This window comes from Dromaius novaehollandiae, chromosome 2 (assembly GCF_036370855.1).
Source record: "Dromaius novaehollandiae isolate bDroNov1 chromosome 2, bDroNov1.hap1, whole genome shotgun sequence".
Lineage (NCBI taxonomy): Eukaryota > Metazoa > Chordata > Aves > Casuariiformes > Dromaiidae > Dromaius > Dromaius novaehollandiae.
The window spans coordinates 146,610,789-146,634,099 of NC_088099.1; the positions used below are offsets into that span (position 1 = coordinate 146,610,789).

At 42.0% G+C, this 23,311-nt stretch overlaps 1 protein-coding gene across 2 annotated transcripts in view; it reads right to left on the bottom strand.

Moving 5' to 3' along the window:
* Positions 1 to 23,311, bottom strand: part of ESRP1 (epithelial splicing regulatory protein 1) — a 33,762-nt gene that overhangs the window by 4,955 nt on the left and 5,496 nt on the right. The window contains exons 5-14 of one of the 2 annotated variants that reach the window (XM_064507732.1): positions 17,481 to 17,579; positions 17,325 to 17,379; positions 15,408 to 15,518; positions 15,188 to 15,320; positions 15,062 to 15,104; positions 13,524 to 13,825; positions 11,944 to 12,162; positions 9,670 to 9,856; positions 7,661 to 7,829; positions 37 to 142 (exon numbers count right to left, since the gene is read on the bottom strand). In XM_064507732.1, the coding sequence (XP_064363802.1) occupies positions 52 to 142; positions 7,661 to 7,829; positions 9,670 to 9,856; positions 11,944 to 12,162; positions 13,524 to 13,825; positions 15,062 to 15,104; positions 15,188 to 15,320; positions 15,408 to 15,518; positions 17,325 to 17,379; positions 17,481 to 17,579 (1,409 nt within the window). In that variant the 3' untranslated portion in view covers positions 37 to 51. Of the gene's footprint in view, positions 1 to 36; positions 143 to 7,660; positions 7,830 to 9,657; positions 9,857 to 11,943; positions 12,163 to 13,523; positions 13,826 to 15,061; positions 15,105 to 15,187; positions 15,321 to 15,407; positions 15,519 to 17,324; positions 17,380 to 17,480; positions 17,580 to 23,311 lie in introns of both variants that reach the window. The other variant, XM_026099823.2, reaches the window with a different exon arrangement.

A 23,311-nucleotide genomic window follows, 5' to 3' on the forward strand; every position in this document is an offset into this window, starting at 1 on the left:
CACACAAGCCCACTTCCTGGGGTTCATCCTCCTTACCTTCTCTAGGCAAGTCTAACTGCTGGGACCTTTAAATGCAAATCCATTCTTTGGACACTGTCCTGGTCGGATCATTTGTGTGTACAAGTCCATCCTCTGCTGCATACTACAAACACAAGTTAAGACAGAAGCAATCAGAAGCCAAACAAGTGCAGAAGAGCGCCAGCAGCTGGCTATGCTACCTCGACCTTTATTAAAGCTCTGGACAGGTATCAGGGTTCAGGCAACAGTCATTTGTAATGTTCCTGTCACCAATAGCAATTCAACAATAGAAAATACGCTGGGATAATCAGCCTCCTCTAATAGTGTAACACATGGGTACACATAGGATCTTGTTGAAGACTGTCTCCAGACTCTGGCAGTCACAGCTGACTGGTCTTGAGTGAGCACCTCAGGAGAGCAGCAACAAGCACCTCCTATACAGCCTGAGCCACAGGTATTCAAGAAAAAAGTTTCAGAAAAATAAATCCCACACCTTAAAAACCCACCAACATCACACACAAGACAAACACCTCATGCAATCCAGCCTTCCTTTCTGAAGCAAGGATACAGTGCTCGTCTTTGGCAGGTGCTGCTGTTGAGTTGAAGCACCCCTGCCTCCCTGCCCTTGCTGACAGACTGGGCCATGAGACCTTGCGATGGGGGGCCACAGCATCCTCAGCTGGCCATCCCAGGGCAGCGTGCCCTGCCCACCACCCCAGCCACACAGCCCTGAGCCCCTACACACTCTCTCCTCAGCTGCAGTGGGGCAGCGTTTTGCAGGCCTTGCCAGGAAAGCTGGACCAGGGAGCACTCCCCTTCCATACTGCCCCCCCTAGGGCCCTCAGCTGCTTTTACAGAAGTCAGGCATCTCCAAAACTGCAGCTATGCAGGCTAAACTGGCTGGCTTTGCACCCAGACACTACAAGCACTTGCTGATTTGTTAACACCAGGTTGGAGATAGAGGTAACAGCTTCTGCAACAGGCTGGACTAGGGCACTATGAGGTCTAGCTCCCATGCCAGGGCAGTATACAAATGCCCCTACCATCTCTGTGCTGCCCCACAGCTGAGGGGCCACAACCACTTAGAGGAACAGCAGTGGGTCACATCTCAGCATGGATGAGCAGCAGCTAGAACACTATTCCTAATGCCTTTTGGGCAAATGGGTAAAGGTGTCCGGATGGGGACATGGTAAGTAGCATATTCTAGGCTACTTTTTCCTAGTTGAACAAAACCCAGAAACAAGTACTTGCATATTTTAACCTGGGGTCAGAGAGGATTTGTACAGCCATTCTTAATAGGTGCATATTACCACATTATGATGCAGTGTCAGACCTTAACTCTTGTACGCCAATATAATTTTTGAAATCAAACGTGATATAAAGTGTTTCCCAATGTGAACTTTGCCTGCTACAAACTGATCCCTCTTCTTTGATCTAAATAACCAGACTGACTTTTTTTCAGTCAACATTTCTGAGATTGGAATACTCTCAAAATAAAACACAATCAAGTTTTAGGAATCAGTTTTGCATATGAGAACAAGTTTTCACATTTTCTAGGGGTTGATGCTGGCATTCAAACAGCATTTATATGCCCCCAGGGATCCCAAACATTCATCACAAAAGCCTTACATAGAAACATTGAGAATCATTTTCTCTTCTTTAATGGAAAAATATTACTAGGAAACTATGCATTTGCTTAATAGAGGCTTTTAATACAAATCACAGCTCCCTTCTAGATATTAGTAGCCAAAGGTTGGGAACAGTTGCCATATAAAACCAACCAGCTTTTCTGATCTCTGCCAGCTATTCTGCATGTCTGTCAAGGGACTCACAGCCGTACCCAGGACTATTTGCACTCAGGAACAGATATATGTGTTGATGTCGACTACAGGTTTCGGCTCCATACCTGCATATTTTCTATCATTGTTTTTCCTGTGACTTTTCTGCAGCCCTGAACAAGTTAATATATATATTAACTATTTTCAATTTGTGAAAAAAGATACCGATTGACAGCTTATATTAATTTTGGTACTGTACGCCAGATCCTGTACTGCAGGTTAGCCTTATTACATAACCTTCAAGCTGTTGTAATAGGGAAAGGCATAAGAATAATTAAAAAAGGGGGTGATGGGCAGGAGAGAGACAACTAACCTACACGGCTATTAGTCCTTAGTTTAGTGTTTCAAGATTAAGTTAGCTTTCTTTGCTAGCTCCAGGAACCCCAGCAGACCCTGCAGAGCATCACAAGGTCAGACCCTCTGACCAGCGCCCAGAGGCAGGACGGTGGCAGTGGGGTCTGCACATCACCCTCACGCACAGGCTGTGTGCCCTAGCCACTTCTGAAGCAAGCCTCCCTCTCCCTGCACCCAGGGTCTCCTGCGGGTCTAGAGAAAGCAGATCTTCAGCACACAGCCCTGCTACTTTGAGGTCGATGTGCAGTCCTTCAAGCTGCATTCCTCATAATGAGGACCACCTTTGCCCTGAAGGGCTTGCCATCTAACCAAGAACACCAGGTTTGAACAACAATTCCAGTCAAAACACTTCCTTCCATCTTAAGTTATACTAAAGGTAGAAACTGTCCATCACCAGACCAGCCCTCTAAAAACATCAAGGAAGTTTGACAGGTCACCCCAGTGTCTTAAGAGCAGATATTTTCAAGTACCTCTTGTGCTGACACAGACAGGAGGTATGACAGGCACATATATACAAACCTGCAGCACAAGGACAGGAGTGTTTTTCCCTATTTTAAATGGGGAAAACCTGTCAACCTGGCAAATATAGGTATGAGTGAAAATGCATAAGGTCATCTGTTAATCAGATAGAAACATTTAGATCCCCATGTCTTCTGTTTAATCAAGGATAGACACCACAGACCATGTTCTCAATAGGGTAGGCCTCTTTTTAAACAAAGTTTTCAGCTCTAAGAGGCTTTATTCCAGGATCAGACCAACTCCACTTCTGGAAGCACAGGAAGTCATTGGAAACAAATGCCATCTGCATTTAACCAGACAACCTGCCCCCCACTCAAATCATACCTCACCAGTCTGCCTACTGCATAAGGTGTAACCTCCCATCCATAAGGCTTGTTGTCATGCTACTGTTGCAACAGGAACATAGCCAAAAGTACCTGCCGGTGCAGAAGATTGCAATGGTCTGCCCTGAACAGTGCTGGGACTTCAACATCTGCCAGTAGGAGTCTGCTGAGTAAAGAGAAACATCCAGCAACACACCTTTGCACCCTGAATAACCTGAGTCTAACTAGCCTTTACACATGAATGTTAAAAAGGAGCGAGTGGATGACACATAAGCCTCAAGGCACAAAGGATCTTCTTTCACACTACGGAATTGTGTTCTTGCAAACAAGCAAAAGGAAAAACTATCCTCAAATTGATCCCTGCACCCAGCTTGCACAGTGTTGCAACATCAATTAGTCCCACATACTAATTCAAGTGTTTTATTAGACAGCAAAGGAAAAGTATTAGGAAGTGACAGTAGCAACAGCTAATTGAACATCAACCATTCCGCACATTAAGTGAACAAAAGGAACTTGAATCTTTAAGTAGAACAACCAGTTTCCATGGTGGCATGGCTTGGTGGGAGAAAGGTTGATCAAGGAGATCTTGGACATGGCTACCAGCAGCAGAAACATTTCTGCAACTTTATGAATACTGAAAAAAGGGGTTTTTTTAGTCATTACACTATCCCCATACCCAGGCACCTATTGATGAGGGCATTACCTTCTACTGCTTTTCACATACCAAGACAGTTGCATTCACCAAAACCTGCCCTTGAAGAGAGAGTCTCCCCCTACTACTGCATTCCTTCTCCATGGAAATAAAGTAGTCAGAGCCATCCCCGCTATTCTAACCCTTTGCAAGCTACCTTCACTTAGAGTGGATCATCAAGGGCACAGATTTGCTACTAAAGGGGCAGCATTAACTGGAGAGGAGATTGTGTCTTTTTTTGACAAATCCATGATGGAGACTGACTTGCAATGAGCAAGGATAGGTAATGAAGAGTCCCATGTTCAACCACTCCAAACATGTGAACAATTCCATTTGCACGACAGTGATTAAAAGCCACTAGCAGGCTTTTATCCTCAGCAAGGCCATTCACTAAAGATGTGATCTCATACAATCCAAGCCAGCACACTTTAATAAGCAAGTGCTGCAGTCTAAGAGCTGTGGTCCAGAGCATTACTATGAGTATAAAGCTGATGAAGAGGTTTTGTTTCTGGCTGCTGCTGTTCTCCATCTGTGACAGATCTCCAAGGCTAAATACACATATGGTTGCTTCCTAACCTAGTTCTATCAAGTGATCCTGGTTAGCCAGAGAGCTGCAAATAAAGCCATTGGTGGCAGCTCTGAATGATATCACTCCTAACCCAGTCCACTTATTCCAGCCTCCTAGTTTTGCTGGTTTAAACTCGTTGTCACTTAACTATGCTCTCTCATATGGATCTGAACTATGATTAAGGCTAGAAAAAGTTTCACTTGTTCTTCATAATGGATTTTTTAAAATAAGGCCAATCAGCATATAGACAAGAAAAAACAATACATAACCCATGGCAGGAGAAGGTGAAAGCAAACAGATGGGAACACTAACAGATTACCCTGGATGTCCTCAAGCTGGAAGTGTCAGAATCATGCCTTTAACTACCAAACAGACTTTTTAATGAGAATCACTCCAGAGAGGGGCTGCAAACACATTGCTAGGACAGAAAAATAATCTTGCAACCCAAACTTAGCCATGATTAGACTAGCAGAGCTGACTAGAACTATAAACTCTTTGGAAGAGACCCATGCTCAGAAGCACTACCAGAATATTTAAGACACTGAGCACTACCAGAATATTTAAGACACTGAGGACTTCAGATAGGCACACAGGTTTACCTATCCAACTTGGTTCAGTAGCACAAGCATTTACCATAGGACGCAGAACATAATACTCTCACAGTTATTTTGAGTTCAAGGACTTCCTGAGCCAGATGCAGTTCTGGGTATTCACTAACTCACAATGGGATTCCCTGCCCCCTGAATTTATCCAGTTTGTCTGAACCCATTTCAATTTCCACTGTATCTTTGGCAAGGAGTCCCACCAGCATACTATCCACTGAAGAACAACCTTCCATTTCAGTCTAAAATATTGTTGGCAACCTCCACCCCATTCTCCCCCTCCACCTCCCCAAGTTGAGGTATGCTTAAGTATTTTGACAGCATTTTTTGAGGTTTTAAAAGCACTGTTTAGGAGTGATCAAAGTGACATCCACACAATAGATAAAGAGGACTCAACTTACTATTCTAAAGCTACAAATCCTGCAGTAGTAGCTTTCAAGCTTGTGTATGATAAAGTTCCCACAGCACATGCTAACAGTTGTCTAATAGTACAGTTACTCATTACTTTCAAAATACACATGCACAAACTAGTACATCTATCCAGGATTAGATAAAAAGAAACCCATCTCTCCCAGGAATCCTTTTGTTCTTTTTCTCAAAAGCCTGGGACTAGGCAGAGATAGAGACCACTGATTTGCTCTCAGAACATGTTGCCAGATATAATTACAAGCTGAACGGATATATCAAAGACTGACTGATCCCAAATAACTTGCTCTCTCTCTCCTTGTTTTTCATTAGTAGTTCACTAAAGCTATCTTAATAGCACAGAAGGCATCCTTTTCTTTACATTGTCAGGTTTCATACCAAAGCCAGAACAATATTAAGAAAAGTCTGAGAGTTTCAGGGATTTCTGACAGATACAAGAAAACCAAAGCCATTTTTCCCCACACATACCCCTTCCCCCATCTAGGTTGGTTGTGTGGAAAAAGGAATTAGCTATTATAAAGCAACTTGACCTTGCAAAACATCTTTTGGCAGCAAGTCAGAGAAACTTTCCTTATTTCCATGAATACTCAGTTGTTCGATTTATGAACCATCATCTGATCATTAGCCACCAGCTCTGTAAATGCATGTACATGGAAAAGCAATACATACATCACTTAATGCAGAGGATACCCCATTCTTTTTTGCTGCACATTTCATACTTTTTTGAATTAAATTTCAGAATGAGAAAGCTTCATTTAAGAAAGCTTGATTGCTATGTAAAAAGGAACTCAGTTACTTAATTCTTGCTTTTCATGCACATTCCCATGCTTTGCAAAGAATAAGTCTTATATTTCTGTAACATACATCAGCTTCAAAGGATCATCACTGCTATTAGTCATAAAAAAGTGGTCTGTAAATCAAATGTGCTCCAAATGAAAAAGCAACATCCAAATACTGAACAGATAACATAAAAGGGAAAGAAGTCAAGTTTACTCTGGAAATTCTACCATACTTGTAAAAGAAAAAAGTATTTCTAATTACCACAGAAACTACATACATTTGTATACTATTCTTGGGAAACCATTTGTAAGAGGTGAAAATAAAAGGGTGTTTTGACTTTGGACTTATATGTTGATTAGACTGATCAATCCCCAGCCCAAGCAGCCAGCAACAGGACTCCTGTGGAGTCCCATTCAGTGAAAAGTTTCGGTAGCACCTGATCCTTGTAGAGGGTACTGCAAGGACTAGTCTATTACTTAAGCAGGGCAATATCTCAAACTCACTACAAACTACTCCTTGTTCTGGATTAGAATTGAGGTTACTGTGTTCTGATGACACAAAACTATTGAGAAACCTGCTTTATACTGCTAGTGCAAGTTGGGGACTTTATTTTCCTTGATCTTACATTAAAGAGGTCAAGTCTGGTAACATGTTATTATAACCTTATGACAGACATGGAGGCATTCTAAAAATTCTCAGAAGCAAAGAAAACTGTTACATTCCAGTAAAAATAAAAATAAGCAGCTCACAAATATACTCTTTAATTAAAGAAGCAAGAAAGCCTTGGTACAGGTTACAGGTACTCAACAGCTCCATGACAAGTAGCTATTTGGACCCTTCTTAGCATAAAAGCTACCATGAGAACCTGCTGAAAAACTTCTGGCATTCTTTAGCAGGTTCCCTGACAGGAGTGGTTTATGGCTGGCAAGGGGCCTACCTCTTTCCAAGGCCTCAGAACTGCAGAGAGGAAATGGTTTCAAGAGTTTTCATCCTGCAGGAGACAGCTAATACATCCAGAAGAGCCAAAAGCCCTTCATGAAAAGGAGGCTGAGGTTGGGAATAACTTTGGACATGTTTATGATAATACCGCTTTGAAGCATAAGGGAACAACAGAATTTTCACCATAAAGGTCAAAAGTTACTTTATTACAGAAAAAGGCAAAATTTCAGCAGAAGTCATTACAGGAGACCTCAATCTACCCTTTCTGAAAAAAGGGGTGAGCGGCTTCTTTACATATGCAGAAAGGAGTACTGCATACGCTAGTTCCTACCAGGGGCACAGTAACACACATCCAAGAGATGTTAGAGGGGGAAAATAATTCCTACTTTAACTTAAACAAAACAAAACCAAGTAATTGCTGCCTGAAATACTCTAAAACTTGGGAACCCCCTAGATACCCTGAAATTGTTTCCCTGAAGAGGATACTGAACAAGCTGCTCATGGTAGCCCAAGCCTTTAGGATGACAGATAACGTTCTTTTGTGAGCTTTGTGCATTTGCTGTAAAAGACTTTGTTCCTGCTTGGTTTCTTCTCTGCTTTACCTGGGGTAGTAGGCAGTGTAGTTCATGAAGAGCTGTGCCCCAGCAGGGTAGTACGCTGTGGAGGGCTGGAGTGTTCTTGGGTTCAGGAGCACAGACGGTTGATACAGGGCAGCTTCTGTCGGCACAACTGCAGCAGGAGTGGGAAAGGAGTAGGAAGGGGGTGAAAGGCCTAGAAGGAACAAATGGAAAATAGATTAAGACCTTTCAAATTCCAGCATATATAGGGTGTTCATTAGCAGAATGACCCTGCAGTAAGTGAAGGCCCTTCACTTACTAAGTGACTCATTCTCTTGCTCATCCCAGAAAATAAGTCTCCAGGCCACTGATGTGGCTTGACTATAAGGCCAAAACTCAGTCACAAAGCACAGGTTAGTAAAACATGAAAAGCCTCTTTGCACTCTGGGAATATTGGGAAACTCTGGGAACTTTGGAAAGAGACCTTTTTGTCTAGGCTCAGATTTTAATGAAGGCTCCATTCAAGACAACTGAGACTCTTCTCTACTTTGAGAGGAGTAAAACTTCAGTGCCCCAAAAATTTAACATTCCCCAGTGCAGAAGATACCTTTTTGTTCTGATGTTCCATCCCCCAGACAGCTCTATCTTTGGTTAACCATCAGAAGGGTGGGAAAAGCTGTGGCTTTGCTGCTTCTCACGTTAATGCTCAGTTTTAAAGAGTTTGCAATTCAAGGTGTTTCAGTAGGAAACGAGGCCTTATATGAACTCATGAGACCCTCCTCCTTTCCCTCCCCAATACTATAATAGTGAAGGTACAAAAGCTTTAGGTACCCCTGAAAAGCAAAAAATAGCTACTTAGAGCTACAGTCAGTGGCTCACTGGCTTGTGGGAAGGGGCAGTGACACAGCAGAAAAGTGTTATCTGAAGAATACATTGCACTGTTCCTATTTCTAGCTATAAATACAAGTAACCTAAGGGGTTCTCAAAGTCTGACTTCACTCATGAACCTGCTGCAGGAACTCAGGAGAAGCTTCCTATTCTTCTCTAGAAGAGCTATCGTGCACAGGACCATCACTGCACATCCCACCTGGATAAACACTTGCATTGCAAAAAGTGCTAGTCAATGGCAGAACTTATGTCCAAAGGATTAGCTGAAGGCCTGCTCTCACAGCTCAAGAGGAGCCACTCAAGTAGTTTGCCGTCAGATTTGCCAATCTGACTAGGATTTAGAGAACATTCCATTTCTTAAAGGAAAAAACCCTACACACAGAAAGAGAGCACTCCCCTACCTTGACTACCCTGCCATCTGTGACCTTGGAAGCAAAGTATTATTTTTCCCATAGGCTGAGATCTATACTGTGGGCATGTATAAGTTGCCCTTAAGTTCTTAAAGCCTCCCCCCGCCAAGCGTTTTTCTAGAAGTCCCTGTTCATTCTAGAAGCTCCAAGGAGCAAAAGTTTTTTTTTTTTATAAAACACAATTTCTGCAATTCTCCCAGGCCAGAGTTATGTGCATTTTGCTTTCACACAGGCAACCTTAATTCTGTACAAACAAAAAGCTATGGAGGAGTTCAGTTAGCAGTTCAATAAGTAGGATACTTGTAGTCAAGTCCCAGAGGAGAGCATTACCAATGGTTTCATAAACTAAGTTTTGGAAGGGGATGGGCTTTTGACATGTTCACCATGATAAAAATGTAAATACAAAACAGTTTAAATGGGAAAGTGTTATTTAAGCCTTCGGCAGTCAAGTTACTTTTCAGAGCCATGGCTCACCCTAGCCGAACTGAGTTTTGGGAAGGGGATAAAAAGCTTGCCAGTGGGAAAGCAAGAGTAATTTGAAAGCAGTTCTTCAGTCATAGCAATCCACAACCAAAGGGAAAAATCATGATTGGAAGCCACTGATGATTTACAATGAGAAGGCCTTAATCTACCACCCCCATTTGACACTCCTTTCCAAGAACCAGAATCAGAGTCAAGAAAGCAGCTCCAACACCTACCCACACACAGAGCGTAGAGTATTGGCAAGACCCATGCAAAACTTACATGGTAACTTACATGGTGGTGGGGACAAGCCATTTCGATTTAAAGTGCCCCCCATTAACACAAAGTTCATCTCCTCAGCAGAACATTGAAAAACTTCAACATATCTGTCCTTCATAGTCTTCTTATGACACTTCTGTGCAGCCAAAAAAGCTCGCTCTGCAGATTTCATCTGAATAAAAGCATCTCCTGATGGACGTCCCTACAGACAAAGCAGACAGATGTTTCTGGAGCTCCTGTGAAGTACCAGCATAACAATACTTTGTGTCATAAGCAGCAGTCATTATAGCCATACTTTACTTATTTTTTCAGTCTCCAAAGTCAAGCTCAGTCAGTCATTCCCACAGACTGCCTATTATGTCTCTTGGTTAAACACTTCTCAAAATTTCCCACTATTGCCAGGGAATCCTAGTCTGTCCACTACATCATATGGACATTATGACTTGTGTTAACTTCTTTGAAACAGTAAACTAAAAAGAAAAAAGTTAAGCTATATTGTAACCTGAGTCATGTTACTTCCATGGTTAAAAACAAAACAAACATATGGAAAAGGCAGCACTCCCTAGGGCACTTTGGTAAGACTTAGTCTCAACCTATAAGTTTATTAAGAATGCACAATTGCCATAACTGATCCACACTTAATTACCTATGATTTTTAAAATTCAAAAGTTAAATGCAGCCTCAAGTGCCAGTGTTAAGTGATTCTTTTTGTTAAGCCTGGTATGTGCTAGAATATTTTAGAACAGCACTAGCCTAAGGCTGATAAAGCAGGTGGGCTTGGTATATGTTTGTGGGAAAACACACCCTACAGAGAGCTATAAGTGAGTGCAGTATGCAATGGGAAGAATCATTTTAGCCCCACACAGCTGTTGGCTTGAAGTAACCAAAAACGTATGTAGAGATCTGAAGTCAGCTCTAAATTAAGTTCTGAGCCAGTTCTGCTAGTTTGAGGGAAGAACAACTATATTGCCATCCTTTACACACTTGTTCAGGACTAGAGGAATTGAAGCCAGAGGTGATGGGAGTAGGTAGGTAGAAAGTACAGGAAGATAAAAAGCAAGAAGTTGAATGAAAGAAGTTCCAAAAAAAAAAAAAAATCTGACTGCTCATGGCTATCTACTGACCTCACCCAAAGGACTATATACACATACACCCCAACTTCTTCCTCCAGGTTCTTTCATTGCTGCTGGCAAGGGCTGATACTAGTGTAAGCCTTTGTTTGTGTTTAAAATCTGCATCTTTTCATTGGTCTCTTCCTAGCTGTGTATATTCCTTACAAATTTCTTCAGCCTTATCTATGGCTAAGTCAAGCCCTCACAGATCCAGGAATCTTAAAATACAGTATAACTACAGTCCCTTCTCCCCCCAACTCCCCAAACAGAAGCCTTACTCCAGGACAAGGAAGCATTCTGCAGCTTAAACTTAAGCCCAGTGTCACCCAAAACAATTTTAGAAGAGCCATTTTCAACCCACAGTAATCTTCAGTACAAGCACTCAGGGCACCTCCATAGAGTTAGAGGAGCTGCCTTTTCCACCTTGTCTTCACCTCCCCCTAAAGTCACAAGACTATGCACATAGAGGAGGAGGTCACAACATGTGGCTTAGTTTTAGACAGTTTCTAGGAAACAATGACAGATGTGACTATCTATACAGGTCAACGAGCTGTTAATTTTGGTGCTTAGCTGTGAGCATTTAAATGTTAAAAGAAAGCAACCATGCAGTTCAGGAGACACAGCACTTCATCTGCTCATGTGCACCATAGGAAATCCTTTGGTCTCTAGGAGGCTGCAGTCATGGGTGTCCTCAAAAGAACCACCTGAAGCACATTGTTCAGCAAGGCAGGCGCAAGCAGACATGCTCCTTTGTGAGCTACCAATGGCCACGCTTTGGAAGATATGCCTGTGTATGAGGAATTTTGCATGCTGTTGAGCAGGCCCTTTAGTTCAGACCTCTTGCAGTGCTGATCACAGCTGCTGCTCTGGGAGTGCATGCAGGCAGGCACATGTCCACCTGGGTGCACGCACACCCTGAGGTTTGCAGCTTAGCTTCAGACATGTGGGTCTCTAACAGAAAACACTGCAGAGCAAGCGTGGCAGTTGTTATAGCAGGGTTCAGATAAGCTAATCCATATCACTACTACTCTCAGAGTAGAAGGCCAATTAATATCACTAGAGTCAATCCCAAAGGTGCTCTTCTACCAGTGAAGACATCATCTGATGGATTGTGTTCATGTACACAGACAGTTGGCACAGAGCAGCCAGAACTAGGATTTTTGTGGCACCTACTAACCTGGTGATTTAGTACCATGTGAACTCCATGGGTCCGGATATCTGTAGAAAATTCCCCCAAGAACTCCAGGATGTCCTCGATAGTGGCAGCATAGGGAAGACCACGCAAACGTATGCAGTCTCTGACACTAGTGGGAGGCACGAACTGCTGAGGTAATACTGGAAGGATGGGTGGTGTTGGAAGAGGAATGAGAGGTGTGGAAGAGTACCTGTTCAGCACCTGCACAAAACAGAGGAACAGAAATCCCTCCCTTAAACATTCTTCAGTTCAGAACAGCTAAAAATGCAATCCCATGTTTTTTTAGGCTGGGCAGTATTTTAAAGAAACAGAAGCTAGTTCCTCAACTTGCACCAAGGCAGCAGGACTTAGCATTCAGATGGTTTTATAAATCCTTTGATCACTTTTGCTTGAAACATCATTTTCATTGGGAGCATGTACTTGGACCATTAGGAAAGTCTTAGGAGACCTCTTAGAACATGAAACTTGTATGTATACAGCATGTTTATTGGAAAAAACAGTGTTCTACCAGCTACAAGGTCATGAGAGATTTTCCCCTTTTTGCCTGTTAAATAGGCAACAGCTATAAAACACTTACCCAAAGCATCCTTTCTCCTAAGCTTTAATATAGAATACTGGGAACTACAAGCAAATTTCACTTCCAGCATTGACTTGAGATACCACAGTCCATCAAGTAACACCATTTGCTGGGTCACAGCATTTGAAAGAAATAAAACCCAAGTCATGCTTTGAGATTTCTTATTACTAATTTTAACAGTAAAAACTTGCCTAGTCAAGAGTTGGTTGACGATTCAATCATTTTGAATATTTAACTACCTTTAACTGCCTCTGAGTAAGATTAGGATCTCTTTATGTTTACACATTTCAGAGGTTTTCTCCTACATGTAAGTGATGCCTTACAACACAAAATGCAGAGCTCTTGAGTAAAACACAGTACAGAAGTGAGAGTTGCAGCTATACTTTCTCACCATTAGTGTCATCTGCAGAACACTGAGTGAGGCACTTAAGTCTCTCTATTTGGAGCCTCATTAGTGCAAGAGGAAGCAGTTTCAAAGCCCTGCCACCTACAGCTAGGCAAACAGTGCTGGTACAAGTCAGCCAAGACCTGTGCTTACAGGCAATTCATGAGAATCTTCAGACACCTCACTCTGAAGAAGCTACCTAGGTCAGTCTCTATCCTCTATCCCAGTGACTAAAAATAAATCTTGTATATCAAGATTAGTCACTAGCACTCCTCCTGAAGAGTCCTAAGCCATCAGTGGACTTGGATAAACCCAGCATCTCTAGTATACAGCACTAGAGCTATTTGAGGTTTATTATAACTGCTGCTTGCAGGACTAAAACCAAGAGTTTAACATGTGGAGAAGAAAAGTCATACACAGCAAGATCCTTCATTTAGAGTGAGCAAAACCTTATGGAAATTGGACTACTCTTTCCAGCAACAACCAAGAGTTAGAGAAGGTGGGGGGGAACACTTCATCACAGCCAAGCAGCATCTGCTTGAGCTATTGTATTCCAATTTAAGAGTTTGGATTACAAGTATTTGTAAACTATGCACCCACCTGCTGAACTTCTGCTGCAGTGCTCCTGAAGAGTTCAATGTACCTTTTCCCCAGCAAGTCCTTATGTTTTTTCAGTGCATTTTGTGCATATTCCTCACAAGCAAACAACACAAAGGCATCCCCTGTCGGCCTGCTGTCAGGGTACGTGACAAACAGGACTCCCTCCTTTCCTCCTGTGACAGGGCAGTGCTGGCCGAAGAACGTAAGCACTTCTTCTGTTGTTACATTGAAGGGAAGACCTCGCATCCTGACAATCACTTGGTTTTCTTTTGATAAGAACTGTGCAACCTCATTGGAAGTGCCTTTAACATAAGAAGCACAGAAATACTGAAGTTCAGGCAGCCACATAAGATTGTGAGCAAGTCTGGCATAGCTATCTCCTTCTCCTCCCAGACAGATTCTGAACAAGGAGAGCAACATTTGCTTCCAGAGTCAGGGAAAAATGTCCCAGTCTGATAAAATAGAAATATTACATTATACGACATTTCCCATGACAGTCTAGCAATACTGCTCCTTTATCTTTTGAAAGAGAGTCATCCTTATCCAAAGGGAAAGTAGGAAGTACTTACAATATTCAGAGCCCAAGGAAAGCAGTCTATGACTCTTGCATGAGCAGTACCTGTGCTGCCAGGCATCTCTGCTTTCCAACTTAAGAATGCCTCCAGCATACTCTGAAGCCATTGTTTAGGAATCAAGTACCCAGACCATTGGGCTCAGAAAGAACATAGGAAGGGTGAGTTAAAGGTGGCTCAGGAATTTCATCCTATTCTGATAAAGCTGTCATCCTTCATGGTTTGCCAGTTCTGCTTTCAGTATCTCTAGGAGACCACTGCTGCTCATACTTTTATGTTTATACTACCTTATATCCAAAGCCAGTTGGTAACCAAGTCTGTACCTTAATACGGTCCATTTCACTTACAGACATCCCAGCTTTGCAGAACTGGCCATGAAAGAAGTTTGGTTGTGCCAGACATGCACTATTTTTCCTAGGTTAACATGTGATGTCTTTACTTTCAATGGTATAACTATTTCCAATCCTATCATTCCTAAGCATTTGACATCTTCCCCCCATTAGTTTGAGATGCAAACAAAGGTTTTACTTGAGGAAAATCAGTTCCATAAATCCCTTGTTATTTACACTGTAAAATCTGTTTGCTTTTACATGCAAATCTCCACAGCAACAGCAGTCATATTGTTTTGAAAGACTACTCTGGTTTTGTTTCTCAGCAATCAATAACATTTAAGTCCTGTCAGTTAGGAAGATGACCTAGCAAATTAAATTCATATGCAGAATCACCTTGTCTAATCAAATCCTTATTTGATAGACTGCATGAAAACAGCAGAGGTGTGGAAGAGAGGTACATAAATCATGAAACAGCTTGCACTGCTAGCAGAGTACATATTAATCAACACACCAACCACCTACTTGTTCACAGAGAGGAAATGAAAGACCACATCCAACAAGAGCACTTTACAACCACGAGTTAGTTACAGGTGCTGATGGAACAAACCCTCCCTTCCCATCCCCTAGAAATTACCTCCTGCAATTTTAAGGAAGTCTTCACCTGTTGCCTTATATACCTAAGGCAAAAGAAAAGAACATGTGATTGACATGCTATTTGCACTCCTGTCAAGAAAAGGATTTCAAAGCCAGTATCACACACCTCAATGTATCGATTCCCCATGTGATGCTTGTGTCTTTGTAGCGCTAGATCTCTATGCTCTTCACTTACAAACCTCACAAGAGCCTCCCCATTCCTCCTACCCTGGGCATTGAGACAGAGTGCAGCACCGCCCCTGGAAGATTTAAGCCAAACAAGGATAAGACTCTGATTGAAGTAGACAAGACACTACAAAGGCATGGATAAATCTTTAGCTACTAACTTGGCAATATTTAGGCCTTTGAAAAATCTTGCTATGTCCTGGTCAGATGACTGCCATGGTAATCCTCTTGCTCGGATTACAGCATTATCGTCCACAAGTTCCATCTTACTGCTGCAGGCAGAGAAAGAAAAAGGAAATAATGCAGAGAAAATAGTCTGTGTCTGCCACACACACAGCACTGCTTGTTATCCACATTCCAGTCACCAGCTCATGTCCATGCTCCACGGCTGCTGGGCAAGGCTGGAAGGTTCTGCCACAGCAGCAAAGGCTAAGAGTTGTCATGAGCCTAAACCACTGCAAGTCTCTCCTATTCATTCTGCCTGCACCCTTCAGCAAGCATCTACCCTGCTAAGCCACCTCCTTCCCAACTACTCTTTCCTGCTTCATCACATTTGCTCCTCAAGCTCTCATCTTCTTGATCATATTTCCAAATTACTCTCCATTCCTGACACATACCAATGTTTTGTGCTTCTCCATTGTCTAAACAGGCAGAGTGGATTAAAACTACACACCTGCTCTTATACTTTTAGACAAATGGAATTTGAAGCAGAGCAGTTAGATGTGGTCATAACTGAAGTTAATAAAAAAAAGCCAGTAGAAATAAGACCACCTGTCAGGCACAAGTACCTGGCATAGAGAAGACTCCTACCTAAAGAGCTGGGCCTTAAAGTTTCTTATTTAAGCCATCTCTGTGCTACTAGAGATTATTATAGCTACAGGTTACAGTGGCTGCTTAGCAGGGGAATAGCTCAGCCGCAGAAAGCCAGTTTCAATTGGTCATTACCATAGTCTCTTTTGTTCTCTTTCACGTGATAAAAAACAGTGCAGAACAAAACACTCAAGGCTACCAAGGCTGCTGCTCTGGCTATTATAAGGACAGGGCATTGCACTGAAGAGACTTTGGGTTTGATTAAGCAGCTGAAGTGTTGTTCAGCAGCAGTGAAAGAGGACTCCCTTATGCTATACTTTGTCTTAAAATATAGACCTGAGGATGGGGGGAGGGATAAGACATGTTACCTTTTTTGATGACATGCCTTTCTAGAAACGGTTCAAACAAAACATCAGCTTTCACTTTTCACTGTCACAAATAAGATGGGAATCTTCTACCTCACCCCAGGATTTCATTAGTAAAAGGAAAAAAGCTTAGAACAATACTAAAACATAGCCTCATAGCCTCATAGCCTCCTGCACATTTGGATATCTTCTGCCAATACTGTTACATTCTTTTCTTGCCACTTTTCAGAAGTGCCAGTATCATCTACCATTACCATGGCTCATTAATCTGGAAGAGGGTAGTAAGTATTCATGCAAAACAGGAATCTAAAGATCAATTTAACACCAGTCACTTGTGGTACTGCAGAGGAAGTACCCAGCAACACCACTGAGAAAAATCTGTTTGAAGACAGAAGAGCATGATTACATTTTAAAAACAGCCATCAGGAGTATATAAAGCTTTATGCTTATAACATGTTTGGGAAGAGCACAATCATCATAGTTTATGCAATTTACTGGTAGGACACTATTGTTTGGCACAGTATCTTTATGGAAGTGTCTTCTCTATACAAGATAGCAGTTCCTGAATACACCTTATACTACACTTTTCCTGCAATCTGTTTCAAAGCTAATACCAGTAGGGTTACTTCTGCAAAACACTTCAGTTCTTTAACAGCACAGCATGCTTAGCACTCACTGTAAGCACTTATTAGCCAGCCCAGAACTACCAACAGCTAACAAACATCTAAACCTAGCAAGAAAACAGTCTTACAACCAATGCAACTTTCTATTCCCTTTCCTGATTAAAGTACTTAATTCATTCCCACAACAGTGGGAAGATAAAAAAAAGTTTGCAAGTTACAAGTACAGAAGAGTACACCTTACCTAAGTAGTGTCTTAAGGAGGAGGCAGGGAGATACTTACCAAGGCCCACTTTCAAATTTGTAATTCACTCTTTCTGGATCTGAAAACCTGTGATCTATGAGATACAGCACAAGTTATTCTCTTTTTCCTCAGCACACAAGACAGGCAGAAAAAACAAAAGCAAATACAGAAGACTAGTTCATCATGATCACTTACTGTATGGTTCAGATATTAGTGTTAAAATAATATTCCCCATGTCTTCAACTTGAGAGGCTCCATATGGAAGCGCTGGGCTGTTCTTGTCAAGATTTAAATCTTTATGCTGGAGTTAAGTCAATCATCACTGAATAGATTTCTAATGGGCCTCTTGCTGGAGCAAGAAGCTTTCATGTTATCCTTGATGGTAAGTCAGCTTCTCAGGGGAACATTTAATCCATTTTCCTGCTGGGGTACAATAGCTGATGCAGGTTGGTGGCTGACTGCCTCTAACTACTGCCACCTGCAGGAGCATGGGATCACTCCAGAAAGCAGCTGGGGACATGAGAGACCCCATAATAAGGGTATTTAAATTTAAATACAGTCATGCATTATGTACAGCTGTAAGACAGATGCACTCTTGCATGGACAGGATTGGAGTCCTGTCCTTTGTAATTAATGTCTTCCTTAATCTCTAGGGGAAGATTTGGAGAAGGAGAAGCAATAGCTACAAACTCCAAAAATAAGAGGATGTAGCAAATATTTTCTAAACAAGTAAATCCCAAAGTGGAACAAATCTTATTTTACTGCTTTGACAAAAATTCATGAGTGACACCTTCTCTAGATCTAGCCTATTAGCATAAAACTCAGTGTAACCTCTGTTACCCAGAAGTGTTGTGACAATCAGGCAAGAAAGCCCTGTTGTGGCTTAAACAAGAGACGAAGCCAAACCCCACAGCCCATATATTCTTCCCCCTGGAGTGTTCTGAAAGAGAACAGCAAGGATAAGACAGAGCAGGAAATGCTCCACCTCTTAAAAAGACAGGTTGTAGAGTGACCAGATAAAAAGCCATGAATATAAGTGGAAGAAGTCTGATTTAAGCAGCACACCCCATCTTTTTTCAGATTTTTAAATTGAGTTTACTATGGTGCCTCTCCCTCTTCCTGTTGTATCCAACCCTGCTCTGTAGCTTGGCATTACAGAACTGAGATTACTTGCAGCTTTGCTCTGTCAGTTATATAAGCAGTTTCTAAAAAGGCCTCCCCCCATCCCCTCCTTGAGGGGCACAGGGAGGAGGACAAGTACAGAACAAGTGAAATAGAAAGTAGTTTGGAAGTTGAACTTGCTTTGAAAGACTTGCCTCAGTTTATGTCAAGACTCAGAGGAAAAACACAAGAATTCCTTACACAGTGAGACCTATCCTGGCCTGGCAGTACAGTAATTCAAGATATTCAAACAAGTCAAAGGCACCAGTTTGCCCACACTTTGATTTCCACAAAACTACATTAGAAACACTTGAACAGATCTAAGAGTGAACTGTGGTCCTCAAAAAGCTGCTTTTCAGTCCAAGATGGTAAGGCTCCTCTTAAAGGAATAGCTTCCTCTAGATAGAGCTGAGCAGGTTTTGAATTGGCAGGTGCCTGGATGAAGGACAGGGAACGGAAGAACAAGTTCTGCTAAACAGACAGAGGCACAAAAAACATGAGCTTATCATACCATTACTTGATACAGAGTGGGGGGAATTAATTTTGTTGTGAAACAAGATCTTCCTACTGTTTGTAGGACTGGCTTGTCACCTACAAACAGATTTATTGCCTCAGAACAAGGTAACATTTACACTCTAAAACCAATTGGAAAAAAGTTCAACCAAATTCATGAATTCTTCTTCCATAGGAAGGAAAGATACATGTCACCCCCCCCTCCCAAGTTTGACACTCATTTGATTTGGAGGCTTTGTTTTTAAAGCATGCACTGGAGAACAGAAGGTGGGAGGATGATGCTTAATCTCACAAGAACATTTACGGTTGAAGTGACTTATTGTGGTTTAAAAAAAAAAACCACACACACACACACACTAAACTAGTGCTCCCTACTGAAAAGGCAGATATGGGAACCCTGGCCTTGCCTAGCTGACCATTTTTATGAAACTTTTGGCAATTTCATTGTCTTTCCCTTTCCTCTGTACAGATTGACAGAAATTGGGCAGTAGGTTCAAAAGCTGTTAGGGCAGGGAACACATGCACATGCACACCAGCCAAGCTGTTGCAGCTAGAAAGACAGTTTAATACTTCCTATTTGCAGCACAAAAAAAAAAAATCACTATAAGCAAACAGCCAGAGAAGAGGGGAATGCAGCAGTGCAAAGGGCAGGGATTTTTAAGTGAGGCTATTGCACAAAAAGGACCCCCCCAACACCCCCCGCCCCCCCCCCCCCCCACACATTTTCTTCAGAAAACATTTTCATTGAAAATACTGATCAACAGGAGACAGTAGTCCCTAAAAAAATGCCCTAGTGCTGACAGCAGCTGATGACCAGGGAGTCAGACATTGGGAGTCAGTTGGGCCAAAGATCTCTAAATTAATATAAACACAGTAGGAGGGGAGGGAGAAATTAGTCAACAGTAGGAGGAGGTAAAAAGAAGAAACTGCTCACACCTTTGCCTCTGATTAGCTGGAAGGGCTTTTCTGGTGGGATTAGATAAGAAAACTGAGTGCTTTCTGCACCTACAAAGGAGCATGTTAATACCATCAACTAAGTGAAAAATCACACTAACGAGCATATGGCTGTCTACATACAGATGGACTCCTATAATCTGAGGCACTGGAAATTTCAGTTACTTAAGCAAAAAACTGTTAATAGAACTTTAATAAAACACTGCTTGTTCTACAAAGGGATAGATCACATGTGTGCGCATGTGCACACATGCACATATTATACTTATTTTTTTTTAAAGCTAGCTTCTCCTAGACAAATTGGAATGAAAGTGGATTGCAGTGGATAAATCTAAGTTCACATTTAAAGAAGTGTTGGAAGTTGGACATGGCTGCTAAAGCTACTATACAAAATAACAAACACTGCTTTATATATTTTAAGTGAAGCAAAGGGCAAAAGATGTACCCAAATGAGACAGGACAGGGAACAAGGAGCTCCTCAGTCTTGCTGCTCAGCAGCAGTACCACCTCCCTCTGCAGCATGCTGCAAGTTAGTAAAGCAGGCAGGAAAAAAGTCATTGTCCATCAGGTTCATCTACATGTACAGGGGAAATTTCTAACACATTTCCTCAGGTTCTTCTCTGCAGCTTCACCCAATGCCAATATCCTCCAAGCCTTCTTCTTCAGGTCTTATCAGGTAGAAGATTACATCTTTTTAAATACTATTTCATATAAAGGGAATCTGGTATCACCTGGTTCCTGGGTACTACCACAGGAAGTGTGAACAGAAGTATGTAAGATGTTCCGTTAGTGGCCATTAACAGGTTTTTGATAGAGTTAAGCACTATTGGTTATAACTGTGCTCCACATCCAGGTTAAAAGACACCCAGGTTAAAAAACAAGTTCCAGTATTGCACCAGCCAGATCTTATGAAGCACTCAGCAGATTGCTGCATTTCTACCAAAGGCACCCAGCAGGTACTCCTAGTGAGGAGCTACCCTCACAAGCCAAGTTCAAAAGGGAGCAAAGCACACCAGACACTGGAGGAAGCAAGAGCTATTGCTATGCAATGGCTTCTGCATGCCCAATCTTGAGGCAAAGAAGGATGAGTCTTCTGCAGACTGAGTTACAGGATAGTCATGCAAGCTTTGTTCACTCCACCCTGAAGGCATTCACAGCAGTGAAAACAGGCTCAGCAAGCTTTGCAAATTAAGTGCAGCAAGTATGGGAGGTATAGAGGGTGCAAAAAGAACAGCCCTGCTTCTTTTGTATACTTACACATGCTTAAAGAGATTTCAACAGACTCAAGGTCCTTTCTTTACAGGAACATGATCACCTATCCCAAATTTTGTTACAAAGGACTTCTTGCCATTGTCTTGCTGTCTCTTCCCTTTCACTATGCTGACTGAAGAAAGTCTGCCACAAGACCTTCTATACTAAAAACCATTGGAAACAGCTGGGAAGCAGCAGCACTCAGAGATAACAGTTACAACTAGTTTCAGGTTTTTCTTCATCCCTCAGTTTGATGGCATTTAGTGTTTCCTTACCTTGCATTAAAAGAAATTGGCAACTTACGGGATTTATGATTTCTTGGGGTGTCAGCAGGGGGTAAAACAAAGCTTTCACCTGAGCTCTTGGATTTGGAATGTTACTGTAGACAATTTCAGGTAGTTTGCTAGAAAAGCAAGTCCCAAAAGTACTTTCTGAAGGGAAGAGTAAGCCAGCTAATTATTCAGTTTAATATTTCTGGTTTTTCCTCAGATGAGAGCTTGCCTTCTTCACATGGAATATACTACCAGGCATCAACTATTCAGTGTTTTACACACTGGAATACACATCTCAAATGACTGTTGTAGGAAATTGTTGCCCCTGACAATCAGGGGCAATAGAGTATGTTCTACATCAGCCTGTATTTTGTTGTTTAATCAAATGCCACCAATGAAAATAAAAGCCTTTGGAAGTTATAGCCAGCTTTCCCATAACAGCTCCTTCATAGGAGCAATCATTCAGAGGAAGCTTGTGTGGCATCTCACACATGGGGACACAGACAGAAGGACAAGCAGGAATGTACTCAAATCATTCAACTCCTGCTGCTGCCACCATTTTGTGACTGCAGCTCTAGTCAGTATGCTACCCCTAAACCAGTCTACTTTTCCCCACCAAATGCTAACTGATTTGGCCTAGGACTGTTTGCCCAGTACAAAGGAATTTCGGAAGAATCCCATTGCCTTTAGCTATAGGATAGAAGATCTGTAATTTTTGCAGGAACGAGAGCACGGTCAGATTCTGTGCACTAATCTGCAGCTTCATTTCACCCTACTCCATTTGTTTCCAGCTTGTGTTTTTCCCTTAGCATACACCTACCAAATCCATGTTCCTTTTCATTTAGAGTTTGCTTCCCTTTACTACATAACTGTCTTAGAAAGAAACTAGTTGTTCCACTTAAAACAAACAAGTCTTTGCACAAAATTGCTTAAGCTAATCCGTAGACTTAATCAGCTTCAACAGAACTTATCACAAGCATTACATGCATGTCCAGACTCTCCAAATGCAGTTACAACTTACACAACTTCTGACACTGAGATTAAGTTGGTACATTTGAGCAAGATGAGGGGAAAAAAGTTATCACATTTGGCAGGAGCAGGAAAACAAGATTTTACCTTTTCAGTCACTGCATGCTTCTCCCATGTGTCATTCCCCCCCCAGACACTCTCAAACAATATGGGGCACAAACAGTCAATATTTCATCCATGTTACATAAACAGAACAAGTTTACAAATAAAAGCATCAGGAGTTACAAAACAGGACAGATCAAAGATTAAGAACAGAATAAAGTTATTTAGATTTTTATACCTGAAGAGAAGGGTATCATTCCTTAATTCAGACTCAAGTTGAGACCATTTGGCTAGACTGTCCTAGTCTTTGGGAACCTGGAGAAAATACTATTTGCAACTGCCAACTGCAAAAATAGATGCATTAGAAAAGAAGCCTTAGACAAGAAGTGAAGCTGCAAGAACTACATCACCAGATCCAACTCAGATCAGATCTAGGTAATAATTCAGCTAGATAAAAGCTTAACATAAGGTCAGCCATTGCCCAAACAAACAAAAAGCCAGCCTCCTCCATCCAGCACTATCATTCTATCATTTGCCTTCACCAGAAAAATGTTATTCAGTTTCCTGGACCACTGCCTCCTTTACTGAGCATGGTCCAAAAAACCTACAACCAAAAGACACCACTTTCAGAAGGCACTGACCCTCTAGGGGCTTCCTGACAGTCAGGGAGCACAAGGCTGCTGTGCTCCCCATCTCCCAGCAGGCAGGCAGCACACAATCCCCAACCATGCCTTAGCTGACCAGTGACACTCCAGGTGCTTCCAACCACAAGTGTTTCCACAGTGGCAAGAGGTACATCAGCCA